At 35.5% G+C, this 27,020-nt stretch overlaps 1 protein-coding gene across 1 annotated transcript in view; it reads left to right on the top strand.

Moving 5' to 3' along the window:
- Positions 1-23,849, top strand: part of LOC123560687 (uncharacterized) — a 67,456-nt gene extending 43,607 nt beyond the window's left edge. Inside the window, exons 12-18 of the mRNA XM_053553190.1 lie at positions 1,762-1,803; positions 6,273-6,353; positions 11,297-11,356; positions 12,753-12,872; positions 14,657-14,707; positions 19,773-19,820; positions 23,827-23,849. Of these exons, the coding sequence (XP_053409165.1) occupies positions 1,762-1,803; positions 6,273-6,353; positions 11,297-11,356; positions 12,753-12,818 (249 nt within the window). The 3' untranslated portion in view covers positions 12,819-12,872; positions 14,657-14,707; positions 19,773-19,820; positions 23,827-23,849. The remainder of the gene's footprint in view (positions 1-1,761; positions 1,804-6,272; positions 6,354-11,296; positions 11,357-12,752; positions 12,873-14,656; positions 14,708-19,772; positions 19,821-23,826) is intronic.
- Positions 23,850-27,020: the final 3,171 nt, after the last annotated feature.

Below are 27,020 nucleotides of genomic sequence, written 5' to 3' on the forward strand. Positions count from 1 at the left end.
TCAGTGATGTCCGCTAACGTTTATCTTTTTCAAATTTCATTTTAATGATAGCTGCTTACTGAAGCATCTGAACAATGAACCGTGGTAAATTAGATGATAAATCTTAAGAAGGCCTTGATTTTTTTCAGTATGACATGCTCATGTACATTAATAAATATTATGCTGACCAGACTCCATTTACCCAAGGAGTAATTTATCTGACGTCATGCGGCAATTTGACGCCATCATGCTCTCTTACCAAAACGCGCATTAATAGTTTTTAGCGTAGAATATACAGAGCTTTGTTTCTTTCATTGTTTAACTTAAAATCAAATAGAGCCATTTTTATACGCCCATTTGAAAAACGGGACGTATTATGGGAACGCCCCTGGCGGGCGGGCGGGCGGGCGGGTTGGCGGGCGGGCGGGCGGGCGGGCGGCGTCCACAGACCTTGTCCGGAGCATATCTTCTACATGCATGAAGGGATTTTGATGAAACTTGGCACAGTTGTTCACCATCATGAGACGGAGTGTCATGCGCAAGAACCAGGTCCCTAGGTCTAAGGTCAAGGTCACACTTAGAGGTCAAAGGTCAAATTCAAGAATGACTTTGTCCGGAGCATATCTTCTTCATGCATAGAGGGATTTTGATGAAAGTTGGCACAATTGTTCATCATCATGAGAAGGAGTGTCATGCGCAAGAACCAGGTCCCTAGGTCTAAGGTCAAGGTCACACTTAGAGGTCAAAGGATACAAGAATGAAAACTTTGTCCGGAGCATTTCTTCTTCATGCATAGAGGGATTTTGATATAACTTGGCACAAATGTTCACCACCATGAGGCGGAGTGTCATGCGCAAGAACCAGGTCTCTAGGTCTAAGGTCAAGGTCACACTTAGAGGTCAAAGGATACAAGAATGAAAACCTTGTCCGGAGCATGTCTTCTTCATGCATAGAGGGATTTTGATATAACTTGGCACAAATGTTCACCACCACGAGACGTAGTGTCATGCGCAAGAACCAGGTCCCTAGGTCTAAGGTCAAGGTCACACTTAGAGGCCAAAGGTCAGATACAAGAATGACTTTGTCCGAAGCATTTCTTCTTCATGCATGGAGGGATTTTGATGTAACTTGACACAATTATACACCATCATGAGACGAAGTGTCATGCGCAGTTCCCTTCTTTCGAATTACTTCCCTTTGTTGTTACTATAAATAGCTTATATTGTAACTTTTTCATTACTAGTCATAGGGAAAAATCGAGACCACTTTTCTGTAGTACAATATGCATGCTACATCCAATTTTGAGGTGTATTTTGACCAGTCTCTACCTGGTAAAGATTTTTGTGAGGACTTACAATTTTTTTTTTTTTTTTTTTTTTTTTTTTAAGATTAACTTCCCTTAGTTGTTACTATAAATAACTTATATTGTAACTTTTTTATAATTGACCGTAGGGAAAAACCAAGACCACTTTTCTGTGGTACAACATAGATGTTACTTTCCAATTTTAGGTGTATTTTAAGGTATCTCTACCTGGTAAGGAGTTTTTTTGTGGACTTAGAAAAACAAAACACTTAGTTATTACTAAACAACCACAAAGTTAAAATTCCATTTGCAAATACAGGTGCTAGAGTAAAGAAATTTGCTGTGACGGGCGTATATTGTGACATTCTTGCACTCTTGTTAAGAAAAAGGATAGACCATATTAATCATTTTAGCAAGTACTAGTAGAGCAATACAGGACTGTTTGTTAATGTTATATACCGTTTTTGTATGAATTTCAGACTGAAGACCCTGGACCAGTAGTGGGCAATCCTAATCCTATAGTAAGTGCTTAATTAGATTTGACATTAATTAACCAAGGGCGGATCCGGGGGGGGGGGGGGGGGCACCTGGCAGCACCACCTCCCCCCTTAAATTTGTCTTTTGTTCTGGGTAAAAATAGTGCAAAATATGCATTTGTTCTTGCTTGCTACACTCCCACAGGTATTTTCTTTTGTTCTGGGTGAATAAAAAAAGTGCAAAATATGCAATTTATTATCATTTTTTTATCACTCGCTACGCTTACATAGGTATTTATCTTTTGTTCTGGGTGAAAAATATAAAATATGTATTTTTTCTCGCTTGCTATGCTTGCATAGGTAACTTGTCTTTTGCTCTAGGTTAAAAAGATACAAAATATGCATTTTTCCTTGCTCGCTACACTCGCACAATAAAAATCCAACAAAGTTTGCATGAGATCCTGTAATGCTCTTTACCATTTGTACAATATGCTAATAGCCCTTGGTAATCCCTCCCCATAAAAAATCCTCAGAAATCCAATCTGGCTAAGAAATTCCATTCTGAGATACTTACGCAAGAATAAGTCTGATAGGTCATAAAAGTTGGAATATTAATTGCATGTTATTTGTGTTGATTTTTTCACAAAACCTGTCCATTTAAAATACCAAATAAAGTTCCGTTCCTCAGAACGCCCAGAAGGATGCATTATTTTCAAAAAATTTCCAGTGGGGGATGCCCCCAGACCCCCCTAGTTGCGCCCTCCTAACACAAAATTCTGGATCCGCCCTTGTTAACCTTCATTATCGTGAATTATAATTTTGTTTTGTTATGTTTTTTCACTCATTATTATGCCCCTGTATCTGATGGATCGGGGCATTATGTTTTTAGCGCGACTATACAAAGTATAAAGAGAGTTATCCTACTCGACCCGGTGTTGGCCTCTTTCTGTGTCCCCACCATGGTTAAGTTTTTTTTTTTACACTTTCTCTTTTTTCTACTTATCTCTGTAATTACTTGATGGATTTGTTTCAAACTTAAAATAGTTATTTCTCAACAACACCCACATCATCTGACATAAAGGCCATAACTCTGGCGTTAATATTTCATGATTTATCCCCCATTTTCACCTAAGATATATAGGTTAAAGTTATAATGCACTTTCACTCTATCTCTGTTATAACGGAATGGATTTGATTAAGACTTAAAATTATTGTCCAACATCATCACCCACATCATATGACACAAAGTGCATAACTCTTTTGCAGTTTTTTCATGAATTATTCCCCCTTTTTATTTAGAATTTAAGGTTAAAGTTTTGATGCACTTTCACTCTTCCTCTGTTATAAATTACTGAATCGATTTTATTCCTTCTTAAAATAGTTGTTTAACATCATCGCCCACATTATATGACACAAGATGCATAAATCTTGCCCAATTTTTTCATGAACTATTCTCCCTTTTTACGTACATTTTTGGGTGAAAGTGTTGATGCACTTTTCACTCTATCACTGTTATAACTGAATGGACATGATTCCTACTTAAAATAGTTGTTCAACATCATCACCCACATATGACACAAGGTGCATGAAACTGACACACATTTTTAGTTCACCTGAGCAATGCTCAGGTGAGTTCTTCTGATCACTCGATGTCCGTCGTCTGTCTGTCGTCCGTCAACATTTAGCTTGTGTATGCGATAGAGGCTGTATTTTTCAACTGATCTTCATGAATTTTGGTCAGAATGATTACCTTGATGAAATCTAGGCTGAGTTCGAAAATGGGTCATCTGGGGTCAAAAACTAGGTCACTAGGTCAAATCAAGGAAAAACCTTGTGTATGCGATAGAGGCTGTATTTTTCAATTGATCTTCATGAAATTTTGTCAGAATGATTACCTTGATGAAATCTAGGCCAAGTTCGAAAATGGGTCACCCGTGGTCAAAAACTAGGTCACTAGGTCAAATCAAGGAAAAATCTTGTGTATGCGATAGAAGCTGTATTTTTCATTTTATCTTCATGAATTTTGGTCAGAATGATGACCTTGATGAAATCTAGGCTGAGTTCGAAAATAGGGTATCTGGGGTTCAAAAGTAGGTCACTAGGTCAAATCAAAGAAAAACCTTGTGTGTGCGATAGAGGCTGTATTTTTCAACTGATCTTCATGAAATTTTGTCAGAATGATAACCTTGATGAAATCTAGGCCAGTTTTGAAAATGGGTCATCTGGGGTCGTGATTTCCATTTGTAGGCAAGAGTACATAACTCTTACCAAGTATTTTGGCAGGTTAATGGCCCTTTTTATCCCCCGACAAAAGTCAGAGGGATATAGTTTTGGCGTTGTCCGTCTGTTCTTCCGTCTGTCCGTCCGGAGCCATATCTAGGAAATGGTTGGGAATATTTATCTAAAACTTCATATACATGTTCACCACTATGAGTTCTTGCGGCCCGTCTAGTTTCAGTCAGATTGCCCAAGTAACACCAGAGTTATGGCCCTTAGAAGTTTCTAGTGTTAACTATATAGTGTACTATAAATATGGCAATTTCTGCATCATAACTTTTGATACAATTTTACCTAGAACTATGAAACTTAAACAGAATTTAGATCACCATAATGTGGTTGTGTACACACAATTTCATTCGGATTTATTTGTAAATTAAGAGTTATTGCCCTTTAATTGTATAAAAATCCACATATTTGTATATAACAAACTTACCATTTGGTAGAATTTCATTAAATTTCTTTCATTTTTTTCCATGAACATTTATTGTAAACATGTGAAGTTGTGTACCCACACCTGGTCACCCCCTTACCTTGATCACACCAGAGTTATCACACCAGAGTTATGGCCCTTAGAAGTTTCTAGAGTTAACTATATAGGGTACTAGAGATCTATAGATATGGCAATTTCTGCATCATAACTTTTTATATATTTGACCTTGAACTATGAAACTTTAACAGAATTTAGAGTACTATAATGTGGTTGTGCACAGACAATTTTGTACGGATTTCTTTTGTAACTTCAGAGTTAATGCCCTTTAATTGTCTAAAAATCCACATATTTGTACATAACAAACTTACCATTTGGCAGAATTTCATTAAATTTCTTTCATTCTTTTCTGTGAACATTTATTATAAACATGTGAAGTTGCGCACCCACACCTTGTCACCCACTTGCCTCGGTCACTTCCCCTCCCCTCGCCAAAAACTTCTTATTCATTTCTTATTTTAGATTTTTTTCAAACCTTCCAAGTTGTACCATTCCCCCACCTCACTTCTCCACCCAGTCATGCCTACCACTGATCATGCATCCTCTGCCCCCCCAACTTCACCCTTTTTTTTTTTTTTTTTTTTTAATTTTCAATCAATATTTATAATCAGCATGTGAAATTTTATTTCCTCTCCTGTTCCCCTGCACCACCACTCCCTAAAAAAACAAATATATACATATATGTATATATATATATATTTCCATTCCTTTTTTTTTTTTTTTTTTTTTTTTTAAATGTTCAAACCTTCAACATGTTAAGTTGTGACTGCACAAATCTTGCCCTCAGACATGTTCAGGATATCTTACCTGTGTTCTCTTAAGGACATCTGTTCTTTTAAGTACATGTTAAACAGCAACACCTGGTGCCAAACCACTCAAAGACAATATTTCGTTCCAGTTAAACTTCAAGCTCACATTTCAATTAACTGCATTTAATTTTAAAAGCTAAGCTTATTACAGTAAGCATATTCCATTCAAAATAAATTCTTTAGTCAGGATCAAAGTGTCATACATTTATTATGTACTCTTTAATTAAACATTTGTTTTCTGTTAAATTGATTTTGACTAATGAAATTATTTGCTTCTTATTAACATCCTTAACTTTTTTCCGGATATATTTTTTTGCCATTCCTCACCACAAACCCTTTCGGCGGGGGATACCAATTCATCGAATTTGCTTGTTGACTTGGAATTTGGTTCATTTTTTGTACAAGTCCAGATTTTGTCAAAACTATGAAATGTGGCTTTGAAACTTCGAACACTTGCTTATCATTGTGATTTCCATCTGTAGACAAGAAAACAAACCATAACTCTGTCAAGTATTTTAGCTGAATTAAAACACTTTTTGGACTTGGAAATTGGTTTAGTTTTTGTACAAATCAAAACTATTTCATGTGGCAAAAAAATTATGAAAACTTGTTTATTGTCATGATTTTCATCTTTAGGTAAGAGTACATAACTCTTGTCAACTGTTTTGGCTGAATTATGGCCCTTTTTGGACTTGAAATTCAGTTAAAGTTTTTCATACCAGTCCATATTTTGCCTACTATGTTTGTCATATGACCACTTTTTTACCAGTAGTTGGACATCTAGTTAAACTGCAGATTTAGTTTGATTATTTTATACAGTCATCATACAGAAGCCCATTTACAGACTGAAACATGGTGCTTAAATGGGGAGATACAGTATTTTCTTTCCTGTTGGATCTTTTGAAAAATGGTTTTATGTGTAGTCTTTTATTTCATAGGAACCTATTGCTGAGAGACGGGCGATAATTGCTGTCCAGGACCAAGCTTTTGAAGAAGCTTTGGCAGAAGATAGAAAAAAGGTATTTAAAAGTAAAAAATATCAAATGTGTCTCATAATTTTCTGTAAAATCCTAATGTAACTGTTGGTGAAAAAATCGTGGCTTGAACTGGACTGGAAGGCCTCTTGCTTACTGTGCAGGCACTCTACTAACTGAACTACCAAGCAACATGGTCAATTAATTTATCAATTTATCACCATATACCTGTACCTGGCTACATTAATATTAAAAAATAAGCGCACACGCTTACCCTGTTACAGCTCTTCTGGTCATAGGCTCTTTTTTTTGTTGCTACATTGTTTTATTTGGATACTGTCTTTCATTTAGCTCAACTTAGGTTATAGTTGAAACAAGTACGGTAACAGTCTACATTGCAATGTATGCTGCAGGATGAAGATGCTAATATGAGAAAGTTTGCCAGTTACATGGAGATGAATGGTGGTTTTACTTGGGTATCTGAGCTGCTCAAATAAAAGAGATCTTCATCCACCAATTAAACTATTAGTCTAATTGACCTTATTGACATAACCTAATTGATATGTTGAGAATTTGCATAGAACTGTACAAAAATATATTATATATATGTAATTTTATTTTTTTCTATACATGAGAGGTGGGTGGCATATAGTGATTGAGTTGTCCGTGTGCGCAATGATCAACATTGATGCCTAAATGTGCATAAGGGAACAAATTGGAATTGCTTTTTAATTTCCTGGAGTATTAGGACCCATTTTTATACGCCTGAAGGGACATATTATGTTATGGTCCCGGTGTCCGTCTGTCTGTCTGTCCGTTAGCAATTTCGTGTCCGCTCTGTATCTCTTGAACCCCTTGAAGGATTTCAAAGAAACTTGACACAAATGTTCACCACACCAAAACGACATGCAGAGCACATGTTTCGGATGACTAGCTTCAAGGTCAAGGTCACACTTAGGGGTCAAAGGTCATATGAGTGTGTTTCGTGTCCGCTCTGTAACTCTTGAACTGCTTGAAGGATTTCAAAGAAACTTGGCACAAATGTTCACCACACCAAGACGACATGCAGAGCGCATGTTTCAGATGACTAGCTTCAAGGTCAAGGTCACACTTAGGGGTCAAAGGTCATATGAGTGTGTTTCGTGTCCGCTCTGTAACTCTTGAACTGCTTGAAGGATTTCAAAGAAACTTGGCTCAAATGTTCATCACACTGAGACGACGTGCAGAGCGCTTGTTTCGGATGACTAGCTTCAAGGTCAAGGTCACACTTAGGAGTGAAAGGTCATATATGACTTTGCTGTGTCCGCTCTGTAACTCTTGAACTGCTTGAAGGATTTCAAAGAAACTTGGCACAAATGTTCACCTCACTGAGGCGACTTGCAGAGCGCATGTTTTGGATTACTCGCTTCAAGGTCAAGGTCACACTTAGAGGTCAAAGGTCATATATGACTTTGCTTTGTGTATATTGCTCTGCATTGCAGTGCTCTTGTTTTTATTAGCTCACCTGAGCCAAAGGCTCATGGTGAGCTTTTGTGACCGGTCAATGTCCGTCGTGCATCGTGTGGTGTCAGTCGTCCGTCGTGTGTCCGTCAACATTTCTAAAAAAATATTCTTCTTGAAAACCACTGGCGGAATTACTCCAAACTTCACAGGAATGATCCTTGGGTGGTCCCCTTTCAAAATTGTTAAAAGAATTTCATTCCATTTAGAACTCTGGTTGCCATGGCAACCGAAAGGAAAAACTTTAAAAATCTTCTTGTCCAAAACCACAGGGCCTAGGGCTTTGATATCTGGTGTGTAGTATCATCTAGTGGCCCTCTACCAAAATTGTTCAAATTATCTCCCAAGGGTTAAATATGGCCCTGTCCCGGTGTCACATGTTTTATAAAGACTTATATAGGGAAAACTTTGAAAATCTTCTTGTACAAAACCACATGGCCTAGGGCTTTGATATTTGGTATGTAGCATCATCTAGTGGTCCTCTACCAAGATTGTTCAAATTAAACCCCTAGCTTCAAATTTGGCCCCACCCCGGGGGTCACATGGTTTATATAGACTTATATAGGGAAAACTTTGAAAATCTTCTTGTACAAAACCACATGGCTTAGGGCTTTGATATTTGGTATGTAGCATCATCTAGTGGTCCTCTACCAAGATTGTTCAAATTATCCCCCTAGAGTCAAATATGGCCCCGCCCCGGGGGTCCCAAGTTTTACATAGACTTGTATAGGAAAAAAAGTTTAAAAATGTTCTTGTCTGAAACTACAACACTTAGACCTTTGTTATTTGGTTTGTAGCATTGTCCTATGGTCCTCAACCAAAATTGTTCAAATTGTACCCATTGGGTGAAAAGAGGCCCTGCCCTGGGGGTCCCAAGTTTTATATAGACTTATATAGGAAAAAGCTTTAAAAATCTTCTTGTCTGAAACCATATGACCTAGGCTTTTGATATTTGGTATGATGCATTGTCTAGTAGTCCTCTACCAAAATTGTTCAAATTGTGCCCCTCAGTTTAAAAGAGGCCAAGCCCTGGGGTCACTTAGTTATTATGTGAGTTATATAGGAAAAATACTTTAAAAAATCATTTGATCCTTTTCCAAGACTGTTTAATTATAATTACCTGATGACCCCAAGTAATATGATGTCACTTGACTGTGACCTTGACCTACAGACCTACTTTCTTGTTTTTCAAGATACAGCCTTGAAATTTTGATGACATACACAGTTCTGCACATAAATCGTAAAACTGAATTTCATTGACCATGAATGTGACCTACTGACTTTCTTAAAAATTTAATCATTAGTTTGACATTTAAAACATGTAGCTCATATTACTCAGGTGAGCGATCCAGGGTCATCTTGACCCTCTTGTTTGGCAAAATACCTTTTTGTTCTCTTACAATATTTTTTTTGAATTACTTCCCTTTTTTGTTACTATAAATAGCCTATAAATAGCTTATTTTGAAACTTTTTTATTATTGGCAGTAGGGAAAAACTGAGACCACTTTTCTGTGGTACAAGATGGATGGTACATCCAATTTTTAGATGTATTTTGACGTAACTTCAAGTTCACCTAGTAAGAATTTTTTCTTGGACTTGGACATTATTTTTTTTTTGGAATTTCTTCTTTTTGTTGTTCCTGTCCTTTGGCCTTCAAAAGTCAAGTTCTTTAAATTTTGCTCCCATCCTCTGATGTAACCCTTCGGGCGTATATTGCCCCGCTTGGCGGTGCTCTTGTTTGTTTTTCCTCTAATAAATATAACCCAAAATGAAAAAAAAATAATATAAAAATGTAAAAGACTGTGCCAGACAAGTAAATTATAAAGAAAAAATAAATAACATGGCATGGGCTACTTAATATGAGAGATGCTTGTGTCATGAACTCCTTCAGTTTGTTCAAACTTCCAGCAGTGATCAACATTGATGTGCATAAGGGTAAACATTTGAAATTGCTTTTTGAACGCATCGTCTTGTTCTTATAAGAGTAGTTTTACAAGGTACATATACCTGTTGTGGTTATTAGATCACCTGTCACAAAGTGACAAGGTGAGCTTTTGTGATCGCGTGGCGTCCGTTGTCCGTCGTCCGTCCGTGCGTCCGTAAACTTTTGCTTGTGACCACTCTAGAGGTCACATTTTTCATGGGATCTTTATGAAAGTTGGTCAGAATGTTAATCTTGGTGATATCCAGGTCAAGTTCGAAACTGGGTCACGTGCGGTCAAAAACTAGGTCAGTAGGTCTAAAAATAGAAAAACCTTGTGACCTCTCTAGAGGCCATATTTTTCATGAGATCTTCATGAAAATTGGTCAGAATGTTCACCTTGATGATATCTAGGTCAAGTTCGAAACTGGGTCAGGTGGGGTCAAAAACTAGGTCAGTAGGTCTAAAAATAGAAAAACCTTGTGATCTCTCTAGAGGCCATATTTCTCAAGAGATCTTCATGAAAATTGGTCAGAATGTGCACCTTGATGATATCAAGGTCAAGTTTGAAACTGGGTCACGTGCGGTCAAAAACTAGGTCAGTAGGTCTGAAAATAGAAAAACTTTGTGACCTCTCTAGAGGCCATATTTTTTATGGGATCTTTATGAAAATTAGTCAGAATGTTCACCTTGATGATATCTAGGTCAAGTTCGAAACTGGTTTACGTGCGGTCAATAACTAGGTCAGTAGATCTAAAAATAGAAAAACCTTGTGACCTGTCTAGAGGCCATATTTTTCAAGAGATCTTCATGAAAATTGGTCAGAATGTTCACCTTGATGATATCTAGGTCAAGTTCAAAACTGGGTCACGTGCGGTCAAAAACTAGGTCAGTAGGTCTAAAAATAGAAAAACCTTGTGACATCTCTAGGGGCTATATTTCTCAATGGATCTTCATGAAAATTGCTGAGAATGTTAATCTTGATGATACCTAGGTCAAGTTCATAACTGGGTCATGTGCGGTCAAAAACTAGGTCAGTAGGTCGAAAAATAGAAAAACCTTGTGACCTCTCTAGAGGCCATATTTTTCATGAGATCTTCATGAAAATTGGTGAGAATGTTCACCTTGATGATATCTAGGTCAAGTTCAAAAGTGGGTCACGTGCCTTCAGAAACTAGGTCATTAGGTCAAATGATAGAAAAACCTTGTGACCTCTCTAGAGGTCATATTTTTCAATTGATCTTCATGAAAATTGGTCAGAATTTTTTATCTTGATGATATCTAGGTCAAATGTGCTCAAAAATTAGGTCACTGTGTCAAGTAATAGAAATAACGACGTCATACTCAGTTCAACACTGGGTCATGTGGGGATAGGTGAGCGATTCAGGACCATCATGGTCCTCTTTTTTGTAGACTTAATGTCAGAATGCACACAATTTATTTACTTTTTTTGTTATTTATATATCATTACATTATATTGTTAGAAATCATTGCTGTTTTTGGAGTTAGCATTGAACATTCCCAATGTCTCTTGACTAATGTATATCATTTATGTGCTTTTATGTAGGCTCAAATAGAGGATGAGAAAAAAATACAGTTGCAGCAACAAAAACAAAGACTGAAGCAGGTAATGTTCAACAAGGATGAATTTGTTTCAGAACCTGTTAAAAGGAAGATCTTGCCTGTACTTCATATGAAAATTCAATATAAAATACTTGCAGAAAATAATAAACAAACATGTGCAGTTCAGTGCTTACTATGGGTTTCTGCAGAATAACAGGTCATGACAGCCTTTAGGTACATAATGAATATCCTGGTGTCTATTCATGCGATGATCATCAAATGCTTTCATAGCCTCGACATGCTGTTAGTGGCCTTTTAGTATTAGTAATTACAATTTTAGAAACTTCAACAATTTTTAGCTCATCTGATTTTTTGAAAAAAAATGATGAGTTATTGTCATCACTTGAGCGGTTGTCGGCGTCGGCGTCGGCGTTGCCTGGTTAAGTTTTATGTTTAGGTCAGCTTTTCTCCTAAACTATCAAAGCTATTGCTTTGAAACTTGGAATACTTGTTCACCATCATAAGCTGACTCTGTATAGCAAGAAACATAACTCCATCTTGATTTTTGCAAGATTTATGGCCCCTTTTGTACTTAGAAAATATCAGATTTCTTGGTTAAGTTTTATGTTTAGGTCAACTTTTCTCCTAAACTATCAAAGCTATTGCTTTGAAACTTGGAATACTTGTTCACCATCATAAGCAGACCCTGTACATCAAGAAACATAACTCCATCTTGCTTTTTGCAAGAATTATTGCCCCTTTTGGACTTAGAAAATCAGTTTTCTTGGTTAAGTTTTATGTTTAGGTCAGCTTTTCTCCTAAACTGTCAAAGCTATTGCTTTAAAACTTGCAACACTTGTTCACCATCATAAGTTGACCCTGTACAGCAAGAAACATAACTCCATCATGCTTCTTGCAAGATTGATGGCCCCTTTTGGACTTAGAAAATATCAGATTTCTTGGTTAAGTTTTATGTTTAGGTCAACTTTTTCTCTTAAACTATCAAAGCTATTGCTTTAAAACTTGCAACTCTTGTTCACCATCATAAGCTGACCCTGTACAACAAGCAACATAACTCCATCCTGCTTTTTGCAATAATTATTGCCCCTTTTGGACTTAGAAAATCATTTTCTTGGTTGAGTATTATGTTTAAGTCAACTTTTCTCATAAACTATCAAAGCTATTGCTTTAAAACTTGCAACAGTTTTTCACCATCATAAGTGGACACTGAACATCAAGAAACATAACTCTATCCTGCTTTTTGCAAGAATGATGCCCCTTTTTAGACTTAGAAAATCATGGGTAGGACAATATTTCTATTATACAAAAAAAATCAGATGAGCGTCAGCACCCGCAAGGCGGTGCTCTTGTTTGAGTTTATACCAATAACTCCACATTTGTCAATTTAAACAAACTTAGTATTTGTGATAAACTAACCCATGCTTATTGCTTTGTTCTAGATACATGAAGACAGTTTGCGCATCACTGGGGAAGAACCTATGGGTGGGGTGGCTATAAAAGTGTGAGCAGAAGGAAATGTGTTGGGTCAGAAGCGATTTAGGTTCACTTCTGATGTTCGAGTAGGTTATTTTTAGTTGGGGATTCTGATTTATGTAAAACATTTCCGGGTCTTTAAGTTATTTTACTTTGCTAGTATATAAAAAAAATTCTATAACCATAGCACTTTGTTTTTGATATTTACAAGGGATGCTGAAATTAATATTCGGATATTCGGCTTGTTTAATGGAAACTTTAATACTTGTTAAGTGATTGGCATATGCACAATATATTCTGTTGTTTAAAATGTGAATCATCGTTATAAATATAGAGTTTTGGATAAAATGGCTAGGGCTGTTTTTTTTTCAGTTAAGATACAGGAAAAAAATATATTTCATTTACAAATATACATGCATAAATCAACGTGTCAATTTTTACTTAAGTGTGCATATACAGCTACATTGTAACAAAAAGTGTCACAATCATAAAGGTATTATACCTATTATGAAAAAAATTACGATACAATAATTTACCAATATTGGAATTTGATTTTCACATTAGGATATTCGGCCGATTTTTGAAGATTCGTTCCCATCCCTATTATTTACCAACTCTGTCAGTGTCTTTATATCAATGTTTTTAACACAACAGATGCCATATTTCTTGAACAGTTTCAACCAAACTTGCACAGATGGTATATGAATATAAGATTTGGAATAAGTTTGATAATTGAGCCAGTACTAGGGACTGATCGTTTACATAGGGCCGTCTTGGCCCTCTTGTTATATTTATTTATTTTTATTCCCCCGAAGGGAGGTATATTAGTTTTCAACTGTCTGTTCGTTAGTCACAACGTTAACTTTTTGCATGAAGGCACTTTACTCGCGAACCAGGACCTTCAGACTTCACCTGCTGATAGTACTTATTGAGTACACGACCCTTACTGACTTTGGTTTCACCTGGTCAAAGGTCAAGGTCACAGGGGCCAATGTTAACTTTTTGCATGAAGGCACTTTACTCTCGAACCACTGCACCCAGGACCTTCAAACTTCACGTGCTGATAGTACTTATTGAGTACACGACCCCCACTGACATTGGGGTCAAAGGTCAAGGTCACAGGGGCCAATGTTAACTTTTTGCATGAAGGCACTTTACTCGCGAACCACTGCACCAAGGACCTTCAAACTAATGTATTCTGACAGTGAAGGTGTAACCTTACACCAAATTGGTGTTACATCCCCAACTACTGTTGATGTAAACTTCAATGCCGAGGTAATTACTTGGACTGCATTTCATAACTTGATGAAATAGTGTTCTTAGCTTATATGGTTTTAAAAACAAAAACATTTTACAAGATGAATGCCACACCTTGGAGTCAGATTTGTGTCGCTAGCTTTAACTGACAAGTTTGTCCATTGCTGTTGTCTGTCTGTCACACTTTAAAATGCAGCCAAATCATACCAAAATGTACTAGTAGCTTCCTTGCTTGACGTTAAATATCTAAAATGGTAGTTCTAGGACTGCCAGAGCCGGTGTCAGTCTAATGTGACTATAAAATGAGAATTGAACTTGCTGCTACAATTATAAACCATCAAGATGTAACTGAAAGATTGTTGAAAGCGATGTTAAACACCACACAACAAAAATATATTGGCAGTTAACTTTAGCAGTGTTATACTCAATCCTGTAACCTAATCTGAGTCATAATTTATGTTGGTGCTATGATCATGAAACTTTATACAGTTATTTCTTATAATTAAGATAATTCATAACTCGTTTCATAAATCTTACATGATGTTTGAACCTGTTTAAGTTCCTCTATTCCTGTTAAAACCTTCATGTTTGTTGTTTATTTTGTAATTTACAGGCCAGAGTTGAACCCTTACCTGCAGCCATACTCCCAGTCCATGATACAGAGGTTTGTAATGATATTTTGAATTCAAGGAAGGTTCCAGTTGATCTACATTTATGCAGCAAGTGCTGTAAAATTGCAATCTCTTTTCTAGATTTACTTTTATCAATTCAATTTAAATGTAAAGTTTCTATTAGATATGTTTCCAATACACATTTTGGCAACTGTTCTTTTCTGATGACCATGCCATTTCCATAACAAAAAATTTGTACAGATAAGAATATTTCCTTTTCATTGGGTTAATTAATCCCCCTCCACGGGTAGGATAATCATGATACTTGGGTCAAATGTTCACTTCATGTCAGATCAAGGTCAAGGTCATAATGAGAGCTTTCCATTTCGAGTCCGCTCTTTATACTGGTACTGATGATAAACCCGGACAGATGATAAAGTAAACCACCTTGGAAATATTCGATTGCAATTGGTTATTTATAAAATTGAACACATCATCTAATAGTTTCCACTTACAACACCAACTGATGTAAAAAAAACAAAATTGGTAAATATTCTGTACAAATAAATGACTTACATTTATTTGTATAAAAAAAATTTATCCAAAATTACTGGGGAAGAGGGTTTTTTTTCGCATGCTCACTGCTGAAACAAGAAGGCCTGACATTGGGTCACTTTTCATTACTTGATCAGAAATGACTGTTGCAGCTTTTTGAGAAAGTTTCAATATAATAATACGAAGAAAATTTTGTAAATGACAGAGTGGTCGAATTTATCATCAGTCAACGTTCATATAGTCCCCATTTTACAAACCCCTTTCAGGGCCTCACTTCATGTGAGTTTGCTTACTAAATATAAATTTGAATTATGTAAAGTTTTCAGCAAATGTTAAGCTTTATTTTGATACCAACCATTGATTACAATTTGTAGAAATAAAAAAGTTGCATGTAAAAAACCTCATTTTCTGTTCTGGTTTATCATCAGTACCAGTAGTGTTATTTCTAGAGCTCAGAAAGGGCAGGGTGCTGCCTAAAAGGGTCAGGGTACTCTTTTAGCCATGAAAGTTACCATAGCAATTAAAAAGTTACATTTCTAGATGTCTATAGTTAATAATTATGTATTCCATTTATCTTTATTGCACACTTGAAAGAAATGTCACAGAATAAAGTGGTAAATCTTCCCAAAACCAGTAACATAGTTTACAAAGGCTTTTTACTTACTTTATAGTTTAGGTTGAATCATTCAAGCCTTTGTCTTAAAAAATGTCACCAAGAATGTCAACTTATTCATATGAATATGAAATAGTGGAGGGCCTTAATATTAATTTAGCTTAATCTTGAAACCAATTAAGATCATGTTGTAAACAACATAGTAAAAAGCCTGTTTCAGGTCATGTTGTAAACTAATAATTATCAAAAGCCATGTTGTATTGATCAGGTCTTTCACCAATATCATTAACAGAAAAGTGCTATTACAGTCAGGTTAAAGTTTACTAAAACGCATATCCAAAATATACTATCCGGATACTGGTACACTTTCGGAATGTTGTCTGAAAGTAGTTTTTACTCAGTTTACATGACCCACTAGGGTAAACCAGAGATAGTTCCTCAAATTTTGATGTTTCTCATCATAAAAAATACACCGACAGTCAGCTTTTTTTGAAGGAAATATGGAAAAATTGCATACGACATCGAGAGAAATAAGACTCGTGAACGGACATTCTACACTTACTTTTACTTTTGATATTCATTAAAATTTATTTTCTAGTTGAAATTACAGTAGAATCAAACTGTATTGATATATACTTGTTATTATACTAAAGGAATAAGGTCAGTAATTCGGTCGAAAATGTGCTTCCGTGGTGTAGTCGAAAGATGTCCATAATAAATAGATCCTAATTTTCCCATTTTTTGCGCAAATTCGTGTAGAACGAGCGCTTTAATCACCATTTTTAGCTCACCTGTCACATAGTGACAAGGTGAGCTTTTGTGATCATGCAGCGTCCGTCGTCCGTGCGTCCGTCCGTGTGTTCGTGCGTCCGTAAACTTTTGCTTGTGACCACTCTAGAGGTCACATTTTTTGTGGGATCTTTATGAAAGTTGGTCAGAATGTTCATCTTGATGATATCTAGGTCAGTTTCGAAACTGGGTCATGTGCCATCAAAAACTAGGTCAGTAGGTCTAAAAATAGAAAAACCTTGTGACCTCTCTAGAGGCCATATATTTCACAAGATCTTCATGAAAATTGGTCAGAATGTTCGCCTTGATGATTTCTAGGTCAAGTTCGAAACTGGGTCACATGCCTTCAAAAACTAGGTCAGTAGGTCTAAAAATAGAAAAACCTTGTGGCCTCTCTAGAGGCCATATATTTCACAAGATCTTCATGAAAATGGTCAGAACGTTCACCTTGATGATATCTAGGTCAAGTTTGAAACTGGGTCACGTGCCATCAAAATCTAGGTCAGTAGGTCAAATAATAGAAAAACCTTGTGACCTCTCTAGAGGCCATATTTTTCATGGGATCTGTATGAAAGTTGGTTTGAGTGTTCATCTTGATGATATCTAGGTCAGGTTCGAAACTGGGTCACGTGCGGTCAAAAACTAGGTCAGTAGGTCTAAAAGTAGAAAAACTTTGTGACCTCTCTAGAGGCCATATATTTCATGAGATCTTCATGAAAATTGGTCAGAATGTTCACCTTGATGATATCTAGGTCAAGTTCGCAAGTGGGTCACGTGCCTTCAAAATCTAGGTCAGTATGTCAAATAATAGAAAAACCTTGTGACCTCTCTAGAGGCCATATTTTTCATGGGATCTGTATGAAAGTTGGTCTGAATGTTCATCTTGATGATATATAGGTCAAGTTTGAAACTGGGTCAACTGCGATCAAAAACTAGGTCAGTAGGTCTTGAAATAGAAAAACCTTGTGACCTCTCTAGAGGCCATACCCTAGAATGGATCTTCATGAAAATTGGTCAGAATGTTCACCTTGATGATATCTAGGTCAAGTATGAAACTGGGTCAAGTGCCATAAAAAACTAGGTCAGTAGGTCAAATAATAAAAAAACCTTGTGACCTCTCTAGAGGCCATACTTTTCATGGGATCTGTATGAAAGTTGGTCTGAATGTTCATCTTGATGATATCTAGATCAAGTTTGAAACTGGGTCAACTGCGGTCAAAAACTAGGTCAGTAGGTCTAAAATTATTAAAATCTTTTGACCTCTCTAGAGGCCATATTTTTCAATGGATCTTCATGAAAATTGATCTGAATGTTCACCTTGATGATATCTAGGTCAGTTTTGAAACTGGGTCACGTGCGGTCAAAAACTAGGCCAGTAGGTATAAAAAAAGATAAACCTTGTGACCTCTCTAGAGGCCATATTTTTCATGAGATCTTCATGAAAATTAGTAAGAATGTTCACCTTGATGATATCTAGGTAAATTTCAAAACAGGGTCACGTACCTTCGAAAACTAGGTGAATAGGTCAAATAATAGAAAAACCTTTTGACCTCTCTAGAGACCATATTTTTCAAGGATCTACATGAAAATTGGTCAGAATTTTTATCTTCATTATATCTAGGTCAAGTTCAAAACTGGGTCACATGAGCTCAAAGATACGTAAATACGACCTGAAGTTGTTGTTTTTTATATGAAACAAAGAAGGATTTGAATTACTGACCTTTAACCTTTAAACTATAAAGGAATAAGGTCAGTAATTCGGTCGAAAATGTGCTTCCATGGTGTAGTCGAAAGAAGTCCATAATAAATAGATCCTAATTTTCCCATTTTTTGTGCAAATTCGTGTAGAACGAGTGCTTTAATCACCATTTTTCACTACTAGAATACATTCTGCATGAAATGAGACAGTTTTCATGTTCATACACCCCACATGGCAAGTTTTGCAGATCGAAACCGGAAGTAGGTGTTTATTGCGCGGACGAGAGCAAATATGTGCCGTTTTTAGGGTAGCAGACCACAACTGACTGGCATTTCACTAGGAACTACATAACCCCCTGTTTTCTTTTCATTTTTTCGTTAATTTGTCATAGAACTTTCATGAAAAATAGGTGTAGGAAAAAGTGATGTTCTCTAAAGATACGTAAAGACGACCTGAAGTTGTCGTTTTTTTATATGAAACAAAGAAGGATTTGAATTACTGACCTTTAACCTAAACAACGGTCTAATTTAAATTTTGCACAAAGAAATCTAGGGCACTTTTCACGTGCTCGGTAATCAGCTGGCCGCTTACGAACGCCTTTTTGACATTACACAGGATCCATACACTTTATCAATTAGTTTTAACACTTCACTGATTCTCATTACCTGTGTGCACTCGCCGTGACGTAGTTTGCTGATAAAAAAATCATCGAGGCATGTCAACAGGAAAATTGGCGGGATTTAGCAGATCAAAGGCAAGAGGGCACATTTTCAGGGCAGCGTGGCGGCAGTAAAAAAGGGCAGGGCGGGGCGCCCCGCTGCGTCGCTCTAGAAATAACACTAGCTCTATATCTCCTAAACCTCTTGAAGGATTTTCATGAAACTGGTTAAATGATCACCTCATCAAGTCGATTTGCATAACTTATGTCAGCTTAAGGTCAAGGTCACAACTCTGGATCAAATGTTTATACCTTCCATTTTGTGTCTGCTCTGTATCTCCAAAATACCTTGAAGGATTTCCATGAAATTTTGATTACCTCATCAAGATGAGCGATACTGGGCCTAATTCAGAGTCCTCTTTTTAAAAGGTATTGGTGTCACTTGATAGTCAGTAGTGCTGTTGGTTAAAATTTTTGTCCAGGTTAATTAATACTCCAGGGTGAGCTATAATAATAGTTGGATGCTATGAGCCAGTTTATGTTACTTCGACTTAAATTTTCAATAGTATGTTCCTTTTGTTTGTAAGCTGGAATAAGGTTGAAGGGTTTCAAATTGCTGGGTGTGTCATCATTAGACAGTTATTTTCAAATGTTTTTGGGATGAGTTGAAGTAGGATCAATTCCAGATTGAGACAGTGCCTTATTTCATGTTAATTTCTACTTTTATGTATATTATGATAGTACTGTATGATATATGAAAGTGTAACTGAATTAAAATGAAAAACTTCTTTTCCTCTAATTTAGGAACACAATGAAACAGATGCAGTCTTTGATGATACAGACACTCCTACAGTAAGTATTGTTAACTCCTTTTATGTCATAAATTGGATGTAGATGAATGCATATAGTATTGATCCTATCAATCTGTTTGCATATCTTGCCTTTCTTGTGTTAAAAACTTAAATGTCTGTCTTATCAAGGGCTAAAGGGCTTGGTACGCTTCCCTATACAAATTGGCCTAAAATAATAGGAAAAAATAAATTTCAATATTTTGATAAATAAGTATGCCTAGTACATCTACAGTCATATATTGAACATCGTGGCGAAAAAAAAAAAGTTAATAACGTTACCAGTTGTGACGTCACTGATGACGTCATTTGTGCGGGAAATGCTATATAACGCAAGAAAAGCAGTGATATATGGTATATAATAAAGAAATAAACCACATCCGCAAAGGATAAACTTTTAAGTTTTTACATGGTCATGTAGATCAATGAATATCCTTTATCATGTAACAAATTTCGTAAAGTTTACTGTTTGCGGATGACGAGTATTTTGCGAAGATCTGACCTCATATTAGCGTTCTCAGAACGTTTTAACAAGTTTTATCCTTTCTGGCTTTAAAAACTTATTTTTCTTAAAGAAATTTCCATTTTCTCTTTAAGAAAAATGCTATAAATAGTAATATTATTTCAAACTCTTGACAATGCATTTATCGAATAATACAAAACAATTGTTTTTTTATCGATTACCGATTCTTAAAAGGACTACAGGTGTCGGGAGTCATATTTAGTTCCGAGGAGTAAAATCAAATTCAACAAGGAAAACATAATTTAAATACGTTTTTAGAGCCAGTGCACTACACTTTTTTGTGTCGCTTGATCTGAATACATGTATTTGTGATGTCCCATAGATAACTGTAAGAATACTAGTCGAAGGTGCCGATGGAAAATCTGGCTTGATAATAACTGTTTAGACGGTAACGGGTCTCGGCCGAGTTACTGCGAAACAGTTACCCGAGAGCCAGATATTTTCATTTGCATCTTCAGTTAATGATAGATTCGTTTTCTTGCATACCATACGCTTCAATCAATATAAAAAAATAATATAAAACAAATGTTTCTCTTTAAAGCACTTTATTATTATGGTAGTGTATGAATTTACGCATTCATTCATAAACTACAGCATATAAGTAATATTACACCTCGGAGTGTAAGACGAATTTTTCCATAACTAACAAAACCACAAGAAAATCTTACCTGGCAGGCAAGCAAATAACTTCAGCAACGTACCAAATTAATTTCATAAAACGAATATTTTCAAGGTATTGAAACACGTACTTCTTAAAATAATATACCACTAAGAGCTAACTTGTAGTTTTATAAAGAATCAACAACTTTAAATTATTTCATTGACACTTGAATTTAGTTGCATGTTACTGTTATTCTTTTTTTATTTTGAAGTACGCTTTCTGAAACACGTCTGCACACTTATGCAGACACGCAAACGCAGGTGTGGTATAGTATAACTTTAGGTAACGGTATTTTTTAATTATCTAAGCATCGCAAACAGATACCTTAATAATAAATGATATACAGAGGAACAAGATAGTGTATTCCTAACTTAATCTAGACATTAAAGATTATGTGAAGGAAAAAGCAAATATTTTTAAAGCTATGATTTTATATTAAAAGATAACCGGAACTCGTTATTTTTTAGTCTGCATCAAACCATAAAAAGACTTTACTTACGATGCTGAAAATACAGTGCCGGAGTACCAGCTTAAAGTTTTGTTTGTTGTAAAACATTTGTTATTTAAAGTCTATAAATACCTGATATTCCTGGCTTAAGCAAAAACACTGTTTACTGCAAGTACGGAGCTTCATGCAGGACGATGCGGCGGAGGATGACATCATTATCATACATCATTTTATCATCTTAATTAATGCATTTGTGATAAATATTGTTTATATACGTTCATCGAAACAAGAATATAACTTATTTTCTTTATTGTTATCTCATTATCAACTTTAATATTGGAATGTTATATGAATATACATCTAAAGGAACACAAACAAATCCAAGATAAATCAGCTGCTTATCAAATGATATGTGATATTTTGGCGGGAAAATAGAGCGTGTGTTTCAAGTGGTGGTAAAATTCCATTTTCAATGAAAACAAACCGGTTATGTCAACCGTTCAGACTAAAATTTATAAAAGGCTCCATCTTTATATGCAAAATGCTATAGAAATATGGAGTTGCGAAAAGTTCGACGATAATTTTGTGTCTTCAGTATACAAGATTTCCAGATTTGTAGTGTAAGGTCACGTATGAAAAATTTATAGATTAATATTCATGAATCTAATGTGAACATACTTGATCAAATGATCCCTATGAGTTTCTTTTCTATGTGAAAAGGCAACATTCTATTGTTTGGATTTTCCCATGATGCTATACTGAGCTACGAGAAAGATATTTTTCATATTTTGGAACATCACACAATCACTATTAGGTTGAAGCCCGCCCGCTTAGCTCAGTAGGTAGAGTCTGTCTACGGATCGCGGGGTCGTGAGTTCGATCCTCGGGCGGGGCGTATGTTCTCCGTGACTATTTGATAAATGACATTGTGTCTGAAATCATTAGTCCTCCACCTCTGATTCATGTGGGGAAGTTGGCAGTTACTTGCGGAGAACAGGTTTGTACTGGTACAGAATTCAGGAACACTGGTTAGGTTAACTGCCCGCCGTTATATGACTGAAATACTGTTGAAAAACGGTGTTAAACCCCCAAAAAAACAAAAAAAAAACTATTAGGTTGTTCTTTTTTCAAATGTGATCATGGTTTGACATCTGAGTTCGCATAATCCAGTACCCTCGCTGAAAATTCTGAGAAAACTTGATAAGAAAATCCGTACTGCCACCCATGCTCCAATTTAATTAATTTGCTCCCTACGCATAAATTAATTTGTTTTAAAATAACATAATGTACAGCTAAATTATGTTGCTGACACCTAAGACGCTAATATATGTTTTATATAGTAAAATTATACTGATACTTTCCCAGAAATATATGTCTGCTGTATCGACTCCGCAAACAGATTTTGCACGGCAGTAATATACCATCAACATCATAAATAACTTTTTATATCTAATATATTCTCATCGGAATCAAAGAAGGGGGTTGTTTTTCTACGTTAGACACGGTGTTTTTAATAAAGTAATAAATAAAATATTTAAGAATACTAACATGTTCGTCTGCATAACATAATTTTGTTAAAAGCGACCCGTTACTTCTTTTACCTATACAGAAGGTTGCATAACGTTTCACGTAACGTCAAAATGACGCATAAATGTATATTTTCGTTCAGATAGTCTGGTTAAATATTGGCATATAAAAGGAGCAATTTTTAAAATTTCGTAATATTTTTTAAAGATTTATCATTTAAACGGATGATACTTTTTGCCATTTTAATTTAGGCAATTTGCATGAAAGGCCATTTTTCAATGTAAACCGTACCGAGCCCTTTTGTTACAATTTCCTTAAACTCTCCATAATGCCCCATCATCCATGAAATCTACTGCTTGTTTTTTTTTTCAAGCATTACAAATGGTCGTCTGTGAATTAGTGGTATGGTTAATATCTGGAACCATTGTACAGTTTAATGAAACTTCACACAAGTGATCAGTACCAATGTTACTTTTGCATGGTGCATGTAAGGTTCTTTCAGAAAAATATTCTGCAGAGTTATGGGACTTTGTTTTTTGTTTCTGAACTATATACATAAAGTCTGCATATGCAATCTTGTGTGCATCAAATTGCAATGCACTGTGTCAGTGTGTGCAGGGGTACATTCATCACCTTTAGTGATAGCTCTAATTATCATTAGTCCCTCCTGAAGGTAGAGGATAATGGTTTTGTCACATTTGTCTTTTCATTTTGTCTGGCTTTCTATCTGCCTGTCTGTCTAATGAATTTACCAAAGAATGATTTGGTGGATTTGAATTCATGTTTGCAAATAATTTACAGCAGTTATATGTATATTGATAAATTTGTCAATGTTCAATTAAATGTTACAGGTATCATTTCATCCACGCCATAGACATAGTAGATTGAGTCTTCGTCGGCAAGGTGATGACAGTACTCATACACTGAGTCTTCGTCGGCAAGGTGATGACAGTACTCCATACAGGTACACTGTCTATTTAGTCATGGGTTATTGCCCTAAATGTGTCATCACTGTAACAAGAGATTGATTAAAAATCATAAACATAATTAATTAATGTATTTAGGCAGAAACTCATTAATGCACATTCTACTTTATAAAACATACTAGTAATTCTTTGTTGAAAGGATTTGATAACGAAATTAGTCATGTTTAGGTACAACTTGAAATACCTCTGCCAAGATTATTCAAATGATGCCTCTGAGGTAAATACTTGCCATACCCTTTGCCTATCCTCCCTGAAACCACTAGGCTTAGATACTTTGCAAGAACTTCATCCGGATGATTTCAGAAAACATTTATAGAATTATTTCCAGGGATCAAAGAAGGCCCCGTCCCAGGTATGGATGTTTGGTGTCAATAGTTTTTAGCTATATACCATTCATAACACAAGTCCAATGGTCAGTACATAGCTTAAATAAAACATGGCAATATGTCGAGCCTACCTGCTCTCAAATAGGCTGACATTTATATTACTGTTTAGTGTATGTTGTAAAGTGGAATCATGTGAAATAAGTTTCTGGGTAATTCGATTCTATCCATTCTTCAGTTTGTCCGTCCGTCCTGGAGCCACATCTAGAAAGTGGTTTGGAATATTTAAATAAAACTTCATATACATGTTCACCACTATAGGGAAATGCTGTCTGTCAAGTTTCAGTCAGATTGCCCAAGTAACATTAATGGCCCTTAGTAGTTTCTAGTGTTAACTATATACTAATTAGGGTACTATAAAGGTGGCAACTTTTGCTTCATAACTTGTGAAGACAATGATTTTAAAACTAGGAGACACATCCTTGCAAACACTTTACATTTCGGCAAGGATGGTCACCTGTTTTTACTAAATTAGTTTTAAATATATTTTTATAACTTAATTTTATTAAGAACTTTAGGCAAAATAAAAATCAGAAATAAGAGTCTTTGTGTTTTCGTCTTTCGGCAAAGGCCGACTCTGATTTTATCAAATTTTATCAAATTTTAGCTAGCTTTTTAATCAACTTTTATTCAATTTTAACTTTTTTAAACAAATTCTATAATAACAGTAATAAAATCATGAAATAATAAGAAACCAATATCAAATAAAGCTATAAAAATAATTTAAATGGTCAGCAATGTGTATATGTGATAGGGACCTATGGTGGCATGCATAAGCATGACCCAGTCCAAGAAAGACGCCACCATAGGAAAATCCAGTAGTGATGATGATCCGGAAACACACAGACGTCGACACACAACGGTAAACAAACAACAGGTAAACAGGTAAATTTTAAGTAAAAATTCTTACGCGTAATTTAGGCGACGGGTACACAGGATTCGCATGTAAAACATTTATTAATATATAGTTTATCTTCAAATTTGCAGAATCGCTAAAGAATACATATAGCTACATTGCTAGAGCACTTTTAGAAAGATAATATCATTAAAATAACCAAAATCACTTAGAAACGGTCGAATTTTGATAAAAACAACCGCAAAATTTCATACAGCGCGATCGTAAATATCTGTTACATGCAATAAGTAAAGTAACTAATACCGATATAATCATTAAATTCAGACTTTGGACTATAAAGTACAAAAAGCAGAACGGAAAAACATTAAAAAATGACAAAATGTCAGCATTTTAAAAATATAGTAAAACGGTATCGGTAAAGCACATTGAATGTTTACGAGAATACAAAATAAGCATATTTATCGATATGACACATTTATGCAGTAGGCGTGGCGTGTAATCTATAAATAACCTGTGTACTGTCAACAATCGGACGTATATAAAGACTATGTTTTAAACGTGTTTTTAAAGTTTTAATGTTTTTAAAGTTTTAATATTAATTAAATAAAGCTTAAGAGTATAGATGTAGTTCATGGTCAGTGGCAGTTTTTTCTCAGGCGCTTCAGGAGTGTTAGTAAGGTAGTCGCGGCTCTTACCCTGGATGTCAAAATTTAACAAATTTAAATATATATTTCATAACCTATTTATTATTTCGGAAATTATGACACAGTTTAGGGGGGTATAACATTTAAAAACAATATAATAACAATAAATACTCCAGCCAAAAACCAGACATGTACAAAAATAACACCCGGGCCTTGAATTAAGGTCCCTTTTTAACTATATCATATGAATCTAATTCTTTGGAATCGATTCAGGCGCCGACCTGTATCTGGCAACGGGTCTCAAAATTCCAATCTCGCTGGGCCTACGATTGATTAGTTAGATTGGAAACAGTCATAACTACGCAGCGCAGCGTAAACAAATAAGAATGAATAAAACAAAACAAAACAAATCATAACTTGTGACATATTTGACCTAGACCTATGAAACTTGAATTAAATTTAGATCACCATAATATGGTAGTGCACATTGATTTTTGTCTTGTTCTCTAAAGCAACTTTAGAGTTATTGCCATTTAATTATTTAAAAATCAACATATTTCTACATTACAAACTAACCAATTGGTAGAATTTCATTAAATTTCTTTCATTTTTTCCATGAACATTTATTATCCATATGTGAAGTTATGTACCCATACCCGGTCACTCCCACTGACCTTGTCACACCCCGTCAACTTCCCTCACCTTACTTTTTTTTTTCATTTTTCATATTTAATCTTAAACCTTTCATATGTATGAATATGTATCAACATGAAATTTGGTACCCTACTTCTACTTCGCTTCTCCACCAAGTCACCCAAATTTTTAAATGATGAGTTATTGTCATCACTTGTTCTCCATCAAGACTGACTCTGTACAACAAGAAACATCACTTCATCCTGCTTTTTGCAAGAATTATGGCCTTTTTCTTTGGACTTTGAAAATATCAGATTTCTTGGTTAAGTTTTATGTTAAGGTCAACTTTTCTCCTGAACTATCAAAGGTATTGCTTTAAAACTGTGACACTTGTTTACCATCAATAGCTGATGAGCTGGATTGATTTTGTGGTCATTGGGGTCAAGATCACTATTAATGAAAATAGAAATAAATATCTTTATTCTTGATACAATGTTGACCCTGCCCTGTGAGTCGCATCTTTTGTTTGGAGCAGGTGTTAGG

The sequence above is a fragment of the Mercenaria mercenaria genome, chromosome 10, assembly GCF_021730395.1.
Source record: "Mercenaria mercenaria strain notata chromosome 10, MADL_Memer_1, whole genome shotgun sequence".
Lineage (NCBI taxonomy): Eukaryota > Metazoa > Mollusca > Bivalvia > Venerida > Veneridae > Mercenaria > Mercenaria mercenaria.